This window comes from Cryptomeria japonica, chromosome 10, assembly GCF_030272615.1.
Source record: "Cryptomeria japonica chromosome 10, Sugi_1.0, whole genome shotgun sequence".
In the NCBI taxonomy this organism is placed as follows: Eukaryota; Viridiplantae; Streptophyta; class Pinopsida; order Cupressales; family Cupressaceae; genus Cryptomeria; species Cryptomeria japonica.
This window is the reverse complement of record NC_081414.1, coordinates 45,361,996-45,385,447: the sequence shown is the minus strand read 5'-3', so window position 1 is coordinate 45,385,447 and position 23,452 is coordinate 45,361,996. Positions and strand designations below refer to the sequence as shown.

General features: G+C 35.4%; 1 protein-coding gene across 1 annotated transcript; it reads right to left on the bottom strand.

Moving 5' to 3' along the window:
• Positions 1–19,864: 19,864 nt before the first annotated feature.
• On the bottom strand, positions 19,865–20,395 carry LOC131858765 (uncharacterized). The gene has a single exon (XM_059212214.1). It carries the CDS (start codon positions 20,393–20,395, stop codon positions 19,865–19,867), a length of 531 nt encoding a protein of 176 aa, XP_059068197.1.
• Between the last annotated feature and the right edge of the window lie 3,057 nt (positions 20,396–23,452).

Here is a 23,452-nt window from a genome sequence, read left to right as displayed (position 1 = left end):
ATCTTGCATTTTCCATCCTTGAACTATAACTGAAATCCCTTATCCACCAACTATCCTACACTCAAAATATTATGCCTTAAACCTTCAACATAATAAACATTATCAATATCATGCTTACCATCCAATGATATAGTTCCTCTTCCCTTGATCATGCATGCTTTGTCATCTCCAAATCTAACCAGACCACCATCAAATTCTTGCAAAGATAGAAACTTCCTTTTATCTCTAGTCATATGATGTGAACATCCACTGTCTATAACCCATTCATCCTTGTCTTCAATTTTAGCATCAAGGGCCTTTTCTTTAGGTACCAGATCATCTTCCTTGATAGCCAAAAATACCCATTCCTTTCCATTGCCGGATCCACTAGCTGAATCTTGTGTCGGTTCATCATCAGAATCAGTCACACCTTCCTCATCAACATAGTAGCATGATTTGTCTTTATTTATCCTGTACTTATGCTTTCTCTGATAATCATGGTTTAGGCCTAAAAGATCTTCTAACTCTTTTCTCAAATCTTGAATTCCTTTCAGGACATCTAGATGCAAAATGACCTATCTTATTACATGTAAAACATTTAAAAGGTGTTTTTCCTTCATACTTACTTCCTGCAGGACTTTTAGGTGCTTTCTAGCAAATAGGGCTTCAAGTTGCTCAAAATATTCATATTCTTTCTTCATTTCCTCCAGTTCCTTAGCATATAAGGCTTTCCAATCACTCTTGTTGGTAGATGATGTAGATGCATGAAAAATAATGTTTAGATTTTGCAACTCCAGAAGGACCGAATTCCTCAAGTTCAAAAGTAGATAACTTCCCAACCAAGGTATCCCTATTAACAGAGGTGTTTGCCATATTTCTCAACTCATTAATTGCAGTAGCCTTTATCTTGTAAGTCGGTGGAAAAGCTCTCAATACTTTAGAAACTATTTCATCTTCGCTTAGATATCCACCACAACACTAAATTCCCATGACAATCTCATTAACTCTCTCCATAAAAGTAGCAATCCTTTCATCTTCTTCCATATTCAGGTTCTCATATCTCACCTGGTAACCATCAAGTTTAGAAATTTTAAAATTAGGCTTACCTTCATTCAGAGTCTCCAATTTATTCCATATAGCCTTCGCAGTTGATTTGTCAGATAGTCCCATAATTTGTTCATCAAAAAGTGTACACAAAAGGGCTTCTCTAGCTCTACACTCATTTTTCAATGTCCTTATCCAAGCCTACCAGAGGAGGATGGCCAGATGTCGAATTATGAGGTGTATAGACATTCTCATTGATCTCCCAAATCTCCTTAGCAAGACATCTTAGATGATTCTCCATCCAAATCTTCCATACTCTGTAATTTGTTCCATCAAGCCTAGGAATTTCTCTCCGGAAAATAGCAGCAGATGAACTTGATGAACTTGCACTATTAGATGCCATAGGATCTTCCTCAAGTGGTTAAGCTTTTGCAAAGAGGACCAAGCTCTGATACCAATTGTTAGACAACTCAGATAACCAGAGGACAACTGAGAGGGGGTGGGGTGAATCAGTTGTCAACAGATTATAGAAATTTAAGCATTAAAACCTTATTACCGGAATACATAAACCGAATACCGGAATAGTAAATATAATAGTTAAGAACAAATATAAAGCACATAAAATTTACCAACCATCTACAAAAGATAATACCAAGATTTATATGTGGAAAACCTGATAAAGGGAAAAACCACGGTGGGAAGCCTACCCACAGTCAAATAATACTTCTACAGTAAGTATGTGATTACAATAAGAGGGGCCTACACATGTAGGAATGCCAACAACCTAGAACGCACTGCTCATCATAAAATGAGTCTCACTAACTACAAAATAAATCTAGACTATAATCCAGAAGAAGAATGAACTGCAAGAATAACATCTTTTATGCCTGAGTATAGTTCCGGTGAAGCTCAGTAGCGGAGGTCTTAAACCTCTTTCACCAACCCAATATGATCACCTATGATTGACCAAAAACCTTTGCATATGATTACAACTTTATTTGCACACAGATAATCTATAACCACATTAATCCCATGAATCCTCATGATCTACAAAGAGATCTTACATCGTATTTATACCAACATGGGACCTAAACAATTAGGTTGGCCACCTAAAAGATAATACAATAAATTCATAACCTAAACCCACAATCTAATGATCAACCAAGTCGGTTTGAGACTGAACAACATAATCCAATCAACAAACCCAACCGGTAACGCATTGGGATCATCCACCAACATGTTACATAAATCGGTCCATAACCTAGCCAAATAAGATAACATTAGGTCCGGACCCAAATCCAACACTACCGATCAACAAGAACATGAACAAGATAACCAAAAAAATACTGAAAGCCATCTAGAAGCCACACCAACACCACTTATCATGTGCATCAAAAGGTCTTCAACAAAGCTCTGTCAACAGAACCCTTACCGATGACCAAAAGGGTTACTAGAATAGATGATAGCTCCTGAGTTATCAAATACTGAACCAACTGATCATGATACCCATCTGAATAACATGAATGACATATCTAAACCAAATCCACAAGCCAAAGTGTACTGGAGTATATTGGATCAATATCATAAACCAACCACTCTATCGGAACTACCGGAAGTCGGTAAACAATCAAAACAACCTGTGTTGCCATCAATGACAAAACATCAATGCAACACATAATCAATTCTTCCAATTGTCAATAATATTCTCTGATCATAAGAAAATCAAGTCTAAAAGGACCTAGCCAAAAAGAATACATCATACTTTGGGTTTCTTACATGAGAATATATCTACTAAAAGTGCAATAGCAAGTTTTCAAAAGATGAATTGTGAGATATTGTCATAGGATTACCCTCCTTGGTTTGTAGAGCCAAAAGTGCAGAAGGTATGAACCTTAGGGTTTAACCTTGTTCATTGACCAATGGCCTAGAAGTCCTTGATCATAAGTGAGGGCTAGTCTTTAGAGGATTCTAGGGAACTTGGATGGAAAACACCAACAAAGTGAATAATTATTCACTCATGTGAAAATGGCTTGAATTGCCTATAAATCTAGGGCATAGTGCCTAGCATATGATTCCAAATTTAGAGTTCAAGTGAAGCCTTTGTTAGAAGCAACCAAGAAGGAAGACTGAGAGAGGAGGGGGGGGGGGGGGGGGGGGTGAATCAGTCTTCACCAGAATAACAAACTTAATCATAAAACATATATCTGATAAACTTTAGTAATAAGACATATAAAAAAATTAACAGCACTGTCATGCCCAAACTTTTGGGCAAAAAATGAAACAACAATTTTTTTGTTTTTGTTTTTAAACAAGGTAAATGCATTAAAAGAAATCAAATAAGTTTAGTCTTAACTAAGGGTAATAGAATCGTTTACCAAAGTAGATTTAATTAACTAAATCAAAATGGCGACAATAATTAGAGGAGGCTAATTATTCCCTAAGAGGGTCATCGCAACTTAGTTAATTAATCTAATTAATTTTCTCTAATCAAACTCGAGAGATATTATTTATCTCAACAACGTTAAAATACTCAAGGCTAAATAAAACGATGATAACATTATCCCATATTAAGATCAATTATTTGTGCACACGCAAATCCACCCTTGTAAATGTAGCCATTAAGGTTAACTAATTCAATGATGATAATTGCCAAATAAATATAATTTATATTAAAGTCAATTAAAAAACCCCTAAGACATTTAAATTTCAATTATTAAATAATTGGCCAATATGACCACATAGGCTAGAATTCGCATAAAATAATTAATAAATTTCATTAATAAATTCCCCCAAATTAAATTTAATCTAACATCCATATTTAATTAAATATAAAAAATAACTATATAGTAAGCCTAGTTAATTAAATTAAATCAATTATGCGATTAATATAACTATATAACATTAATCTTCATTTTAAATCATACCCTGAAAAAAAGGATATATTAAAATTAATTTTCCCCCTAATCAAATAAGGAGTTATAAATTAATTTCACATATAGCTATAATTAAATGGCGGGGGGAATTCTTTTTTCAAATTTTAAAAAGAATTCCCCCTCTTCTTATTTTTAATTATATTTAATTTCAAACCCTGATTAGGGTTGAGTGATATCTTTCTTTTATTTTATTTTAAATATCAACCCTAATATTTTTATAATTTTTAAATGCTAACCCTAACCCGAATGTGGGCTAGGGTTGCACATCTAATATTTCTCTTCTTTTATTTAAATACTAACCCTAACCCGAAATTGGGTTAGGGTTGCATATTTTATCTAACTTAATTTTTTTCTTATCTCTTTTTTTTCTTGCTAGGGTTTTTGGTTGTGTGTGTGTGTTTTTTTTTGTGTGTGCAGGGTGCAATGGAGGCGGCGATGGAGGAAGGGCAAAGGAGGTCTGCAGGGAGTGGTGGCTGCGGTGGCCACCCGCAGTGGCGTCCGAGGCTGCCCCTGTGGGTCACGGCCCGCAGTGGTGCCGCAGCATCCCTGTGGGTCTCGGCCCGCAGTGGCGGTAGTGGCGCTGCGGGCGCCCCTGTGGGCTTCAGCCCACAGCGGGGGACCCGAGTCGCCCCTGCGTGCTCGCGAGGCTGTGGGGTACGATCCCCCCAAAACTTGTTAGCATTTGCAAAAAAAATTTTTGTTAATTTTTTTTTTTAATATATATATATATATATATCTTAAAAATACATGCATGGTTTTAGAATAATAACCAGAATACAATGTAAGATCTTCTTTTTTCCTAGATTTCCAGTTCACTCTTTTTTTTTTTAAAGCATACGTTCTGATTTAAATGCAGCATGTATATATATATATATATATATATATATATAAAACTAACTTTCTAAGGTAAAATCTGGACTACAATAGTTTTAGCAAACTGTTTTCCATTAACAGAAATAGGAGTAGATCTTTATTTTATTTTCACTTAGGGCATAATCTATATCTATTTTCAGATTTTATAGAATGTAAAGATATGACAGTTTATTTGTCTACAGAATGAGTTACTTTACTATTTTTTTTTACAAAATGAATAACAATGACATAATTAAAATTAAAATTTTTCTTTTTGTTTCCTACTAGCATGCATTTTCCAGATTTATAACTTAAGCAAAATGACTAATTTTTACATCTCCAAATTCTCCTTTCTAGTTTAATGACTTTCTACTTAACATGCAATTACAAAATATGTAAAAAGTAGCAGAAATAATCTTATAGACAGCTGCAACTAATGTTTTCTAAAAATCCACGAGTAACAACAACAAGATAAAAAAAAATACATTAATATTTTAAAATAGAATAAAACATCTCATTTCTTTCTGCAATAATATATGAACAACATAATACATTTCTTTTTCTTTGCAACTTATACAAAATAGAATTAATCAAATGCACTCTTTTTATTTAAATGATTCATACATCAAATAAAGTACAACTTAAAACTTAGTCAATAATACAGTTTCTTATTCTTTTACAATATAATTACAATAGAAAACTCTTTTCTTTTCCTTCTTTTCTTTACAACTAAAATACAATAATACATTCTTTTTTTTTTCTTTCTGCAACTAAAATAAAATCAGGAAGACCATATCCAAGCTTTCCCCTCCAAGTCTTTTCCAAAGCAACCTGCAATAAAAGGCTTTTGGGTTGTGACCATGGAGGCTCACCTCCCAACCTAGGCTTACTAGAAGCCAACCCCAAGATAGGAGAACCAAGACCTAGACGGGTTACACTCAAGCAAAACACAAACAAGCATGACAAACTTACAACAAAACATATTCCCATCCCAAGGCTTAACATCATCACCAAATATGATTTTTTTACATGGGTGGAGGTGGACTAAGCACCTTCAGGAGAAACTGCAAAATAGTAGAACACAAGCCATCTCATGGCAACCAAGAACACATCACAAGTTCCAAACTTGTCCCAATATCCTTATGACCCCCAAGGCATACAAGCCATAATATCTCTCCTTATGACCCCTAAATGCATAAACAATAACTATACAACAAGGGTCACAAAAAAACAAACCCTTGAGATCACTCTCTTCCAAAGAGAGCCTCTCACTCTAAGGCTGTCATACAACCCTCCACCCCAAGGCCACTCTACCCTCCCAAGGGTGAGTTGGTGTTGGATACTACCAAAACACAAATAAAATGCATAACCAAAACAAGTGAAATCTCACATATATTTCTTCACAAATTAAACACAAGGGAAGAAAACAACTAAATTCAAGCAATCTTTCAAAGAAAAATAACAACATACAAAGGAAGAGATTTAACCAACCTTGAATTTGCCAAGGGTTTACAAGGGATAGCTTGGAGAAGAGCATCCCAAATCCACACTTCTTTCCTTCAACACTTAGCCAAAATTCTATCCTAAAGTTCCTTCCAAAATTTCAAGAACTAGTCTCCAAAGATGGAGAGTGGGTGATTAACTTCTCGAGTCTCAATCCCTTGCCTTTCTCTCACTCTTTCCAACCTCTTGGATAGAGTGAGAGCTCACATTGGTTGGTCTTCCCAAATCCTTACACACTCCCTAACCAAGGCACCTCAAAAAGGGAAATGAAATGGGGAAAAAGAATGACACATACCAAGAAGGTTATCTAACCAAGGAAGACTCTCCTAAAGATGAAATTCGGCCAACTTGGGAAACTCACTTTTTGGGGAGGTTAAAGAAGTCCTAGGGAGTGGACACATGGCCAAATTTGGTCTTTATCCATAGGTACCTCATATGGCCCACTAAAAATGCTCCTAAACTGACTCTAGAAGTTGGTTTAACCCTTTGAAAGTCCACCCAAAGTTTACCTATGGGTCAACCCTAAGTTGACCCTCCTAATGGCTCACTATCCTAGGTTTACTTGGGACCTTCAAGGATAATTGAAAATATAAACATTGAAAAAAAAATTCTTCAAAAAGAGACATGACAATGCCAACTCAACATACAACACATGTGTCAATTGACACCACAAAATAATTACACATCACCAAAACACACATGACAATTGTCTCTTTCAAAATTTATAATTTAAACAAATTCCAAAATAAATACTCAACCAAGCATAACATTTACAAATTAAATACATTTACAAATGAGGGGTTGTCTCTCCAAATAGACAACCCCTGGCTTCACAATCGCACATAGGCTTAGGCTTGATTCTCCATATTGTTTCCATGGTCACATGGATAATTTTCTTGCACATCTCAATTACATATTAGTAATTCCCAAATAGCCTCATATAATATTAAACACATAAATAAGAATACAAATCAATCACTCTGCATACAATTGACATCATACAAATCAATTTACCATATATCAAAGCAATCCACATAAGCAATTATTATAATCCTCATAAATTCCATCCATTCATAAGATATGCATCATATTTCTAACATCATAATAAAGTCCTGCAAATCAAATAATGACATACACCATCTCAATGTTATCCTATCCTAGAATCATAGAAAATTCTATATTCAAAACACATAGAAATGAAGCATCAATATATCAATGTTATCCAATCCTGGGATCATATACAGTTCTATATCCACAATGCATAGAAATGAAGCATCCATAATAGTTCCAACATGAAAATCACTGAAATGCTAGGATGGGTCGGGGGGAGGGCCTCACAAGCACAACACACAACACCAAGATTTTTGACGTGGAAAACTCGGTTAAGGGAAAAACCACGGTGGAAACCTACCCATACTAAGATGATACTCTGCAATAGTATGTGAAAATGCTACAATGGGGAATGCACATGCATTCAGGCACACTTCCTAGAGCTCATTGCTCAAATATAATGGCCCAAAAGGCTACAACTCTTAGGGAAGTCTCACTAACTTACAATAAGATTCAGACTACAATCTGGAGGAAATGAACTGAAAGAGTAACATTTTCAGATGCCTAATTACAGTTCTGATTAAGCACAAATGTCTGCCCTGCAACACCAAGCTCACCTCAAACTCAACACCAAAGGATAATTTACTTGTTCACACACAAACCTCTCTTTGATAATGTAGACACAACATTGACACCTAAATTACATGACTATATCACTTATATATACAATTCATCAACCTTGAGAACAAGGTCGACTAAACCTCAACCCTCAATTACAAAATTATATCACATGATACAAAGATTGACCACTAGACCAATATAATGGTTTACGCAGCATAACATGGTCCTAAAACAAATTCCCAAACACACAACACCACCGAAAATCGTGCCATCAATCGCAACACGCTACACCACCAGGAAAACCACATAATACAAAAATCATCATCGGTTGATAGAAACCACCAAAAACTCGCACAATGATCAATGCGGATCGGAAAAAAAAGAAAAAGGACATGACTAAGAAACATCAACAAGCACGTCAGAATCATCAGAAATAACTACACCAACACCACTTATCAAATCTTCATTGGTCAACGTCTGAAAGCTCAAGAACACAACCAATCGGCAAATGTCATGAAGAAAGATAACTTGCGGAGCACCAACTCATGATCCATCTGAAATGAAGATACATAAGACCATCCCAAGCAATATCCCAAAAACTCAGCACAAGATCTGATCACACCAGAATATACCGAACTCTGCAAAACAGTGATCAACAAACCAACAAAACAAACTAGATCATAAGATCCTCCCAATCTGCAATCACTGAAGCAATAGATAGGAGTATGTTGACATCAATGACAACAACATATTCTAGCAGCAACAATGACCAACAATATCCAACAGCCTTAAAGAGACATTCTAGTTACAATGGACACTCCTATTAGGATTACCATAGATAAGTAACAATTAGATTTCTTAGGTTTAAACTCCAACTTATGCCTAGGACGCATGACAAACATGAAGAATGACCTAGTCATTTTTGTCATTAATTTGGTTTTGAAAAAGGATTTTCTATTTTGTGAAGATAAGTATCGAGTAAACACGGACAACATTTTTTGCTTCATGGCCTCTTTGTTGGATTTGGGTAAACAAAATCCCAATATTGTTAAGATTACCAAGGTTCTGTTTGGGAACAATTACATGGGTGGTTTGGAGGAGATTTTGGAGGTAGCCAACCTAGGGGTCAACATTCCAAATACAACGAACTTGAGAGCCCTTGTGGATAAAGATGTCACGGTGCTATGGCTTCCTTTTATATAAAATTTCAAAACTACCACCATCGAAGAGCACCAAGAAATATCTAACCATGCCTATTCATTCTTGAAAAAGGCAATGGGATTGCAACCCATCTACTGTATGGTTTGGTGGAATGAATTTTGTGCCATGGTGAACTTGGAGGTTGTTGCTAAAGAGGATGATAGTGAAGAAATCTAGGATGACCCTACCAAGGGGTGATAAATATTTGCGATGAACTCAATCTTCTTTTTACCTTTTGCCACTTCTCCCCTTTTGGACGATGCATAAAATTTTTGCTATGAAAGAAGACCCATTTGAATTTTTATCTCCTATATTAAGGGTCAAAAACTATATTATAAAATTTTCTCGAATATAATGAATATAGCTAACAACAATGTTGATCAACTCTATGTAAAATTGAAGCACTGACTATATTGAATGCACATATTTACATGGTTTTATAAATTTACATAATTTACAATTTCATTACAAGCTTTTCTATGTGTTTATGTTTGAAATAATGTTTCAATAATTGACCATTGATGGGTAATGGTAAATCCTCACCAATTAGAATTTGTAAATGAAAAATGTTAACTATCCCCTAAGATTTATGTGATTTTGAAAGGTCATAACCACAATTTATTGAATTTTTCATTCTCACCCCATGTTTCATGGGCTTTATCCCACCAAAAGGACTAGATCTTAAATATGAAATGTTTTGATCTTAGCTCGTTTATCGAACCAACATTTAACAACTCCTTGGTGTTTGGCAAAACTATTTATAGCTTGATCTCATTTTTCTTCTAATGACATTAATTGGTGCATTTTGTTTTCCAACTTGTCATTAGTTTCTAGATAATATTTCATGAATTGGAGTGTTAGTATTCATATATTCTTAGGAAAAATTAAGTGGAGGCCTTACACCATGACGATGTTCCTCAAGCATTCTTGATATAGATTCTATTAGACCATAAAGAAAATCTAAGTTGTGAGTGCCACTCTTTTGGATTCTTATCTAAGAATCTTTTGATTATTGTTAATACCTTTTTGTTGGTAGACTCTGCTACTCTATTTCCTTGAGGATAGTAATTAGATGAAAAATTAAGCATAATCCCCTAATTGAAAACCCAGTTTTTAAAGAAGAAAAAGTAGGGCTATTATCACAAACCAACATAGGAGTACCAAACCTAGTTAAAATATACTTTTCAATAAAATTAATGACTACTTTTGTAGTGCATTTCTTTAAATCTAAGGCTTCCATCCATCAAGTACATTAGTTGGTAGTGGTCAGAATATACATGTGGCCTAATGATGGAGGGTCAATCATACCAACAAAATCTAGACCCCATTTGGTGAAATGTTGCACCTAGTTCACTAGTTGCTGGGGCATAGGTTCATGCTTCTCTCTTGTCATTGCAGTTTGATAACATGGTATTTCCTTACGCGTGTATGAGTATCCCAAAACAATGTTGGCCAATAATATCCAACTTCGAGGATCTGGTGAGTTGTAGCTAATCCTAAACCATGTCCCATTCCAAACTTCTCATGGAATTGTGATAGAATCTAACTGAGTTCCTCATTCCCTACCCAATGAAGGTATATTCCCTCCTGATTTCTCTTATATAACACACACATTTTAAGCATGAAGCTTCCACTTTTTAGTCTCAGGGATCTCCTCTAAATTGCATTAAGGTGGGAAGGGTGTTGCTAATGAATTAAGAAGTAAACAAAATCACTGTACCATTCATCAAGTGATATCATTTATGCATATGTGTATATGTATGTGTATTTATATACACATATGTGTGTATATACATATATACAAATACATACATACATTCATATGCATATGTATATTTATATACATATATGTACATACATACATACATACATACATATAAAAATATACATATACACACACACACATATATATGCACATATATACATACACACACACATGTGTGTGTGTGTGTGTGTGTGTGTATGTCCACATATGTATATGTATATGCATATGTACATATATGTGCATATGTATATGTATATGTATATATATGTACATATATGTGCATATGTATATGTATATGTATATGTACATATATGTGCATATGTATATGTATATGTATATATATGTACATATATGTGCATATGTATATGTATATGTATACATATGCATATGTGTGTTCATATATATATGTGTGTGTGTGTGTGTGTGTGTGTGTGTGTGTGTGTGTGTGTGTGTGTGTGTTTTATATGTATCATACACATACACACACATACATGTATGTATGTAACATACATGTATGTATGTAACATACATGTATGTATGTATACATATATATATATATATATATGTATGTATGTATATATACATATACATATACATACATACATACATATATATATATATGTATACATATGTATATGTATATACATACATACATACATACATATATATATATATATGTGTGTGTGTGTGTGTGTGTGTGTGTGTGTGTGTGTGTGTGTGTGTGTGTATTGTTGGGATATGAGAACACTGAGAGGGGGTGGGGGGTGAATCAGTGTTCTGTCGGAATCAACAATATTTAACTTTCTAAACCATGCATGTATGTACCGGTAAACAAATAAACATAAAACAAAAAACAAATAAACTATCCACATAAATGAACACCATAACACACAAAATTTATACATGGAAAACCTCAATGAGGAAAAACCACGATGAAATTTGTGACCCACAATATCAGTTCACTGGCCATATGAAAATATATTACATAAAATGGGGCCTGCACTTGCAGGAAGGCATACTGCTCATCACTAAAGAGCCTCACTAACTACAAGCTTTCTGCCAAAGTAAATTACTGAAAAATGAACTCAAGAATGCATCTACTATGCCAGATAGAGTTCCGGTTCTGATTCTGCTCTGCACCGGTTCATAGTTTTGAACTATTACCGATATTACTTCTCCTCCAAGAGTGCTTTCCTAGCTATCTATAGATCATTGAATGATACAATGTTTGCATACAAAAATGATCTCCATACATTTATTTTGCATCTCACAGTTCTGTTATATGTCCATTTCTATACCATCTCTATATAATTTAAATTGACCTAGCAAATTGACTTATATACCTATTACATATGATATGCCTTATGCTGGCTTATAATGCATTTACAAAGAATATTCAATTTCAGCCTCGACAATAATTATAAAATGATTTACTAAAAATAAATCTTTCTTGATGTCGGCTTCCTTGAAGTACTGTTGTCGGTGCCAGTGTCGATGCCAGTGCCGGTGTAACCCTAAATGATTCCAATGCCGGTATCTGCCGGTATATGCCTCCTAGTGCCTATTTGTGACTTCCATCAAGTCTTGTTGCCTTCTATCTGATCTTGTTGCCATCAATGACAACAAAATAAATCCAATGAGTGTCAATTGCCAACATATATATATGTATATGTTGGCAATTGACACTCATATATATGTGTGTGTGTATATGTATATATATGTATATGTACATATACATATACATACATATATATATGTATATGTACATATACATATACATATACATATATATATGTATATGTACATATACATATACATATATATATGTATATGTACATATACATATACATATGTGTGTGTGTGTGTATGTATACATACATACACACACATATATGTATGTATATATATATATATATATAGATACATATATACATATACATATATGTATATATATACATATATGTATATATACATATGTATATATACATATATATGTATATATACATATGTATATATATGTATCTATGTATATATATTGTTGGAATCCAAGAACATTGAGAGGGGGGGGGGGGTGAATCAGTTTTCTATCAGAATGATCAATTTTAATCTTATTAAAACATGCATTCACCAACCGGTATACCGGTACATATAGAATTGAAAGAAGTAAAGCAACCAATAAGCCAATCACACAAATGAATACCATAACACACAAAATTATACATGGAAAACCTCAAAGAGGAAAAACCACGGTGGGATTTGTGACCCACAATATCAATCCATTGGTCATATGAAGAGATATTACAAAATATAGGGGCCTTCACTTATAGGATGGCTTATAGCCTATAGCACATTGCTCAATCACAAAAGGAGCCTCACTGACTACATACAAATCTAGACTACAATCTGAAGAAATGATTGAACTACAATGATAGCATCTTTTATGCCTGAATACAATTCTGGTTAAGCTCTGTCTGTTCCGGTCTGAAACCCCTAACCCTTACCAGAATACCCCTTCCATAAATATCCTCACATAAATGATCCCTCCCATATATTTCACATCACATTACATTCCATAACCTACTTCCTACATATTACAAAATGATCTAACCGACTAACCCTATATACCTCTTTACAATCCATCATGCCTTATGTCGACTTACAAAGATAATTACAATATGAATATACATGTCGGCTCAATAACATAAACACATGAATATAAAAAACAATTGCTGATGTCGGATCTCCCAAATGATGTCAGCCACCAATATTGATAACCTGAATGTGAACCATGTCGCCTTGCAATGCCGGTAACCAAAGATTTCCTTCCAACCTGCCGATGCTAGTGAAGTGTCTGCCGATACACAACTAAACCAAATTATGAAGCCAGAACATGTTGCCATGTTGCCATCAATGACAACATATTCAAACCAACCAATTGAGTGTCAATTGCCAACAATCTCCCCGTTTGGAATTGATGGCAACACTCATGTGAAAAATGATGATGGTTTCCATCTACTGGTTTCATCTTGAGCCTGCTCCCCCTAAGCTGAATATCCATCTGAACAAAATACTCCATACCTCCTATATATTTTTCACCTATACTCCCCCTTTGACATCAACGCCAAAAATACAAAAAAATAATACCTAAAAACGGGATGAAGAATGAAAGACTGTACAATGGATGTCCCAAAATACCTTATCGGAGCTGAAAATATTTGAAAATATCTAGATAGGCCTTCTCCAAAAGCTCTAGATAAGTATCCCAACCAGATTTGAAAGTGCTGAAAATAGATACAAGTCCATTTAGCATATGGGCAAATGACTCTTTCTCATTAAGCTTTGCCAGTGTGGGCTTACTAGCCATATCTATACAATCCTTCTTATGTACACTTAATGAATCCAACCGAGGACTCACCAATCCTCTAAGGCCTCTATCTCTCCTTATGATTTTATCTTTTTCCCTGTCAAGAGCTAAAAATTGGGCTTCCAAAACCAAAATCTGACCATCTATAGATGTAGTTAAAGAATTTGATCCATTAAAAGAATTAACTATACCTACAATCTCCTCCTGAATATCCTTAATCCTTTTATCTATCTTAGCTGTGAGTAAACCTGTGTTACAACATACTCTATAAATATTAGTACACTGCCTTAAAGAGTTATCTATCAACTTCAACTTATGATTAATCTCCTTTCTCTCTGACTCAATCGTCTGATCAAATGTTGCTCTCTTTGCCTATGTAAACATTTCTAGTGCCTGTCAGTTTGATATCTACTACAAAGACTAAAAGTCCTTTGAAATATGTTCTATGATTAACTTAATCTTGTTGGATGAGCTTGCTTCATTGTCAAATTTGTACTCTGGGAAAAGTCTATGCAAAACAATGATAGACTTGTTAGTTAACAGATTGGATTTCCCAAAATTTATTAACAAATACTCATGCTTGCCAAGTAGGAAACCAATGAAACCAACAGTTGGGTAAATAATGTTAATTTACCCTCTTCATAAGGGTACAACTCCCCATGTGATATTCAATGAATTTTGACCAAATTTTATCATATAATTCACTTTTAACCAGAAAGCAAAGAAAGGCTTTAACATTCACTTATCAACACAAAATGAATGCCTCACAAAGATTATTGAAATATATAACAAAACATTAAATTTCAAATAATGATTATCCTATATGAAGTGATCAAAATATTTGAACTCTGATTGAAACTCGCTGATGCCTCATAGGACAAGGGGAATCAGAATATTCAAATGCTTTCAACTAATTTCATTCATCAGATTGATTCACAGACTTAATATTTGATAAAAATCAGAGAAGGGAATCCAATACATGAACATATAAATATCCCAACAGAAATTTTTATATATTCAAATGCACAGGTTTCAAAAGTTGTATTAGACATTCCACTCCATTCAAAGATGTGGTATTTCACTGAAATTAACAAGCAAAACAGTCTGTCATCTTAATTTTTACAAAATTTTATGGATCCGCGCCAAAAAATCCATTCCTCATACTTATAGCCACTGGGCTAACCTAATAGCTAAACACAAAGCTTCAAGAAACAACCATTTGTAACTGAAATGAACTAAAAATGACCAAGAGCCGTAAACAAAGCTATAATTGCAGAACAAGAAACGGTTTTTGATTTGTCCTATTGGTGAGTTGTGCCACGTATATTTCACCATTCCATATGAGCCGCTGAAAAGTTGTGAACAACTTGATAATGTGGGAGCCCAATGTGCAAGATGCGTTCCTTCCAGACTTCTTTATCCATACTCATTTCCATAACTTTAGTTCTGTGTGTTTCCAAGTGATCAGAACAGACAACCAACATAGATTCGATTCTGGCAATTCTGGAGAAGTCATCTTTGGTTAAATATTTTGATTCTTTAACCAGGTTCATCTTTCCTTTGAAATTCTCCACCATATCCACTGTCTGCTCGATGGTTTGTCCATCTTCCTTGAGAAGCTGTACATCAATGCACTTCAAGTCTTTCTGCATTACAACAATGAGTTCTTTCAATTCCTTCAACAACTTAATGGATTCTTCGTGGCCTTGTTTAATGATTGAATTTATCCATTCAATATTTTATTTTGCCACATACAATATCTTGTCATCCAAATCTTTAACCGCCTTTTTAGCGAGAAATTTCATGACACCATATTTCTGCACATCTTTCATCTGGATCAGCACTGCTGCCCATTTGTTCCTTTCTTTTTCCTACGCTATCACCTCTGTTTCAAGCTCCTAGGTTACAGTTACAACATCCTCGTATACCCTAATCAGATTAGCAATATATCTTGCTCCATGTTGAATTATGGATTCCAGCCAATCATTGAAGGTTTCTGCCATCATACGATTCCTCTGAACCTTATCCAACAAATTTTGGTTCATTGGCAATTTAGGATCAAAACACAGAGAAATTTGCGATAGGGGTTGCAGGCTGGGATGGTGTATATCATTGATGTATTCTACCATTTGTTTAACAACTTGTTTCAGCTCCCACTTGTCCTTCTCATCCTCCATGTTCTTGATAACATCCTTTTTGTGGAAGACTCTAAATGTTTCATGTCTGCAGCCCTTGAAGCAGTTCCTAAATCGATCTTTTCAATGGAAAAGTCCTTCTCAGTAGCATTCTGGATCTTTGTCAGAAATTGGCTTAGCCATTTCAGCTACCCAATGCCCTATATTCTCATCCACCTCCAGCATGGCCTCTGCTTTTAGTCTCTTAGACTTAGACATCTTTCCAAGGCATCTACTCACCATATCTTCTATTGGAATGCTAGTAGGAACCACATTTCGTTTCTTGCTGATTGAGGCTCCCAACCATCTGGAAACATTTTGGGACTCTTTCGCTGGTGGTGTCTGATAGTCTAATGAATCCATGATAGCCAAAGTGGCCACCTGATTGAGATTGTCCTCAGGTTGTTCTTTCTGTTTATCTGCATCTTGAGTTGCAGGGATATCTGCTACAGGTTCACCCATAATTACTTGTGCTTCTTCACTATCAAGAATTATGATGGCTTTTTCCCTTGTAGGTTCTTTACTTTTCTTCTTATTTCTGGAACGGGTGACTCGAACTGATGAAGAGCCAAATAGTGATTCCTTGTACCTCTTAGTTTGAACCTTCTCACTCTGCGTATCAGTAGCACCTTCAATATCAACAATTATGTTAGAGGAAGAAATGAGTGTTTGTGTAGTAGTATGGGGTTGCTCAACTAATTTCTCAACTGAGGTAGTGGTCAGTTTCATTCCAGATTTATGGTTTCTTAACCACTTTTCTATTCTCCTTATAACGTTAAAGGTTCTAGATTGGATATTTTCTTCTTCTCTCCTATCCCAGTCAATTTCAGGAATAGGGTTCTTATGAATTCTTTTATTGAACTCCGGGTCCAATACATCTTCACCTTCCTCTTCATGTACTCCTGCTATGTTCATTGATAATTTCATAGTAATGATTTGCCGCAAAGTGAACCTTGACCATAATCTTCTTCGGACTTCAAATTCATCACAACAATCTTCCCAGTAGTCTTCTAACTGGGGTATATGTGAAAAGTTCACATCAATATTCAGGTGTTTTATTGCATATCCTTTACTGTCAAACCCCGACCGAGCAACATAAGGCTGCAGCTTCATTTTCTTGAGTTCCAATTCTAAATTCAATGCATCTGAAGTAATTTGGCAGCTGTAATACCCATGTTCAATTGGGAAAATTGCTCCAGACTCACTTTTCATCCTAATTTCTTATCAACATGAGCTAACTGTCGACAGACTTCCAGGAGCACATAACTATCAAGAGTATATCTGGGCAGTTTGAAAGGTTCATCTTCAAAGCCTCCAATTCTAATATAAGTGAACCTAGGAAATTGAATAAAACAAATCCCATAAGTACTAATCAATTTTAAAGCTTTAGAGGACATTCTCTTATTCATGTTTCCCTGCAGTTCAAAAGTTAACCTTCCTGCAAAGAAATCACTCCATCTCAAGAAGTTTTCTGTATACCTCTGTCTCTGCAAGTGTGGATAGAACTCATAGACTTTCATTCCATCAGCCCATGGTTCTTGATATAATCCTGGCCATTCTCTAATGTAGGCAAAAATATAAAACAGGTAGGAAGACGTATGAAAACTAGCTATTCCAACAGACTTACTCAAACCCTCATGCAATCTCTCTGCAATTACTTGCGCCCAATCAAGGTATTTCTCACTAGACAATAATAGCTGAATTTAAAAATACATCCAGTCTTCCCAATGAAAGGCATGTGAGTTCCCCTTGAGCCTGTTCAAAATAATTACAATATCCCTCACTTCTGTAATAAAATGCTCTGTTGTCAAAGGTTTAGGTAACCTAGAACCTCCCTTCTGCATTTTAAGGAGCCAATTTCTAGCAGTGACACTCCGATAAACACTTTTCTTCTCAGAGAAAAATGCATATGAGGTTCCTATGGACCAATCTTCGTATAGCTCTTTGTGAGGGATCCCAGTCACAGCCATTACTGTTTCTTTGTCAATCCGCACTAAAATGCCTCCATCACTGGCCCTAATACACCTGTCACTAGCATCATATTTGCTCATGCATGCATACACTAATTCGAGGCAAGGAGCAACGATTGGGAAAGCAGCGGCTTCAACCAAACTACTGTGAACTATCTTTTCCATCATGGAATTGGCCTTTGGATTCTTAGCCCTTTCTAGAAAATTCTCTAACTCATCTTGAACTAAAGCCGTATCATCTAATTCTGGAAGGGTACTAATTAAGCATGAGGTTGGACCCATGTTTGGAAGTATTGGTCTCATGTTTGCTTAAAATTGTATCAATCAGACAACATTCAACCTCGAGGCAAGGAATTACACTAACAATTTCAGAGCTAAACAAAGCAGGGGAGGTTAGTGATTAAACTCACCTGTCTTCACCATCAAACTGTGTAACCCTCGGAAAAACTGAGCTAAATTACCTTCCACGTCCTTACTCTTCGCCAATAGCAACAATGATTTTCTTACTTGAGAAGCATCATATTTAAGGACGAAAAACACTGATAAGTACCAAAGCATGCTTCACCCCAGCTCATTTATCTGTATAAAACTTCCCATGATTTTATATAGTTCTGACATGCTCATTAATTAAGAATCAATTCCACATGGTCGACATACTTTCTCATGATTGCTTTCCATAATTACAGTTTGAAAACATGGAAAATGAGGAATATTTTGTTCCCATCACGCCGCCTTTATCTTCTAAACACCATCGGGCTGATTTGAAACAACGCTTTAAACCTTGAATTATTTCAAAAGAAGTTCATTGGTTCAAAGTTCAAAGACAAAAGATTAACACTTGCGGAAAAGAAGAAGGAAACAAAAGAAAATTTCAATGACGCGAAAATGAACCTTGAAGCTTGAACCATTCAAAGAGTGGTTCAACGGTTCAAGTTCAAGATGACCACAAGGACTGACGTTAAAGGGACAACCACAATACATAAGACAAAAGACCGATTGAACCTTGAACCTTGAACCAGAAAGGTTCAAAGTTCAAGTTCAATGACTATGCTAATGAAGACTTAGAACTTAATAGACCACATTTCCTTTGAACCAAAATTTTGAACTTTATAAAGGGTTCAACGGACGAGTACGAAACTCAAATTGATGAAGACTTAAGCTTTGCAATACTTAATAAAATAATGCCCCCCTAATTGATAATCTATAAGCGGATAAATAAGGGGTAACAATGGCTCTGACTGGGGACCAGGACTGGGAAGGACTAGGAAGGGACTTAGAATCTTTGGTTACGCATTAAAACAAAGACGGGGGTCCAAAACAGACATAGCTAAAAAACAACAAAAAACTTGACACAACAAAACTAACACAACAAAATTGAGTTATGTACAGAAGATGCAGGGATACCCTACTTAGAATTTGTAGAGCTTGAGATCCTGTCCATTATAAGATAGGGGAAGAACAGTACCATCCACATAGGCCAGCTTGGAGGAATTTGGTCCCTTTACTTCATGAATAAAAAATGAACTCTTCCACAACGACTCAAATTTTCCATGTGCTCCCTTTGGTTCCCTCTGTTTGTCCCAGAGTAGGACTTGGTCTCCCTGCATAAATTTCCTCGGCCTAGCTTTGCGATCAAAAATCTTTTTAACCCATTGTTGATGCTTTGTAATGTGATCAACCAACTTCTCCCTTTCCTCTTCTATCCTGATTAAATACATAATTCTCTTTTCCAATGCATTTTGAAAATACGTATCCTCAATGATTGTTTGCAATTTAGAAGCTGCCAATTCAAGAGGAAGTGAGAGTTGAGCCCCAACTCCATACACAAGTTCAAAAGGTGACATACCAATTGCTTTCTTGGGTGAAGTCCTGTCTGCCCACAAAGCTTCATATAGCCTTTTGTGCCAATCTTTAGCATTCTCACTTATTAATTTCTTCATGATATTTATCAGATTTTTGTTATTAGATTCTGCTTGACCATTACCCTATGGATAATAGTAAGAGGAATGCACCAAAGAAATGCCATGATCATAAAAAAACATGGATATTTCATAGGAGGAAAAATTTGCAGCGTTATCAGTCACTATCTTCGATGGTACCCCAAAGTGAACCACAATATTTTCCTTTATGAACTCACATATTACTTCTGAGGTTGTTCTCCTAACAGGTACTGCTTCTACCTACTTAGTAAAATAGTCTATGGCCGTAAGAATATGTGTGTGTCCAGTGATAGAGGGGGGTGTCAATGGACCAATGAAATCTAAACCCCACTATTTGAAAGGTTCTTCCACGACTACTAGTCTGAGAGGTAAAGCAGCTAGCTGTGGTTTTCCTGTAAAGAATTTACATTTGTCACACTTAGCAACCTAGGTATATGCATCTTTAAACATGCCAGACCAATAATAGCAGTTCCTTAATATCTTGTAAGCAGTGACTATAGAAGAGAAGTGTCCACTGCAAGCATCATCATGAAATGATTTCAACAAGGCCTCACGCTGTGCTTTATCCACACACCTCAAGAAAGTTCCATCTAAACCTTTCTTATATAATATATCATCAAAAATAACATACTTAGCTGCTTTTAACTTTAAGTTTCTTTTCTCTCTAGGAGACAAATGCGTAGGACATTCTCCATATGTTAAATAAAAGGATACACTGGTAAACCATTCATCCTGCAGGCTAACAAACAGAGCTAATGGCAAACTTTCTTCTTCTTCTTTATTTTCTACCTTCAGGCAACATAACCCCTGTCCATGAACTAACTTTGTCGGCTTGATACCCAAGTCAAATTCTTTAACCTTTGAAACCCAAGTTGCTCTATTATTCATTCCCACTTCTTGCCGAGTCAAGATAATTTTAACAACAGAATTTGGCACAAAAACAATTGAGTGAGAATGCAATATATAATACCTAAAATGCTTAACAACTTTAACAACTGTGAAAGCTTGCTTCTCATTCATCGAATAGTTTAATTCATGCTTTTTAAGTGGGATGCTCATAAATGCAATAGGAAACTCTTCACCTAGTTCATTCTTCTGTAGGAGAATATCAGACACTATATGCTCTGAGGCGTAACAGTAAATGATAAAGTTTTTCTTGAAATCAGGATTAATTAATGTTGGAGCATGAGAAATGGCCTTTTAAACCTCTTCAAAAGCTTTCTTTGCTTCCTCCTTCCATTTAAAGATCTATTTTTCACTCATCATTCCTACAATATGTTTAGTGATTTCAGCAAAATCTGGCACAAATCTCCTGAGAAAGCTTACCTGACCAAAGAACGATTTGACACCACTCCTGTCCGACGACAAACTTAGCTGTTGGATAGCTCTAACACGATCAAGATCAATCTTGATACCATCTTGTGAAACTATATGTCCTAAAAGCTTTCCTTCAGTAACATAGAAAAATGATTTCTTTGGGTTAAGAGAAATACCATGATCTTGGCATCTTTGCAACATAGTTTCTAAATCTTTGAAATAATCTTTCCTTTTCTTAGAAAAGACCATCAAATCATCTAGATACACAACAATGGTCTTACCAATCAGGTGACCAAAGGAAAGGTTCATTTCTCTTTGGAAAGTGGCTCCAACGTTTATCAGATCGAAAGGCATGCGATTATAGACAAAAGTTCCCCAAGGTGTTGTAAAGGCCGTTTTGTGTTGATCTTCATTTGCCACACTTACCTGATTATATCCAGAGAAACCATCAAGAATCAACATCATTTCGGATCCAGCAACAGCTTGGAGAATGTGATCCATCACTGGTAAAGGATAATTGTCTTTCAAGCTAGCTTGATTCAGATTCTGAAAATCAACACAAATTCTTATTTCCCCATTTTTCTTACGAACCAGAACAATATTAGCCACCCATGTGGAATGATGGATTGGATAGATAATCCTTGCCTGAAGCATTTTATCTATTTCTCTGAAAATAGCATCTACAACTTTGGGGTTATAATTCCTTAGTTTTTGTCTAAAAGGTGCCACTCCTGGTTTAAGGGGAATATGATGTTGAAATTGGCCATTTCTAAAATCTTTCAAATCTTCATAGGACCAGGCAAAAACATTAGGAAAACTTCACAATAGTTCAATGAACAAATACCTTTCTTTAGGAGTGCAACATTTACCCAAATTGACCATTTTTGGATCATTTTCATCACCGATATTGACTTTCTCATATTCACTTGATGTATAAGCACTTTGGGAATCAGTTCTTTTTACATACTTGTCATTGCGGTCAAACAGGCTTTCTAAGGTTACTAACCCTTTTGGAATTTGATTCCCTTTAAGCTGAACCACTTCTTCTCTGAAGCTTCCCTTCTCATCTGGACAAAACTCATTGCATTGATTCTCAGAACCTTCAAAATAAGATGGAGCAAACATTGCAGCATTTTGTAAGAACTTATCAATATGTTTATCATCTTCAAACACTTGCCAGAAATCTGAATTATCAAGAACATTAGGATGATATATTACTTCAATTCTGTAAACATCAGTACCAAAATCTGGATGTGGAAGTAATAAAGATGCTGATGCTGCCAAAGAATCCGCGCGGGAATTTTGACTCTTGGGAATAGCTTCTATTGAAAATGCATCAAAATACTCAATTTCATCCCAGACTCTATTTCTATAATGTTTAAGCCTCTCATTTTTCACAGAATAACGGCTACGAACCTGATTTACAATCAATTCCGCATCACCCTTAGCGCACAACAATCTAATTCCTCTTTTCTTGGCTTGTTCAATTCCTAGCAATAATGCTTCATATTCTGTGGTGTTATTCATATTTTTAAACTTCAGTTTAAATGAGAAAGGAATCTTCTCACCCTATGGAGAAATAAATACCACTTGAGCGCCAGACCCGACAGATGCACAACTTCCATCAAATTCCATTGTCCACAACCCTGCAGCGTGATCAACCACATCTTCTGACGTACCCCTTTTATCATCAGAGAAAAATAAATAGTTACCAAATTCACATTCCTGATACAACTTTGG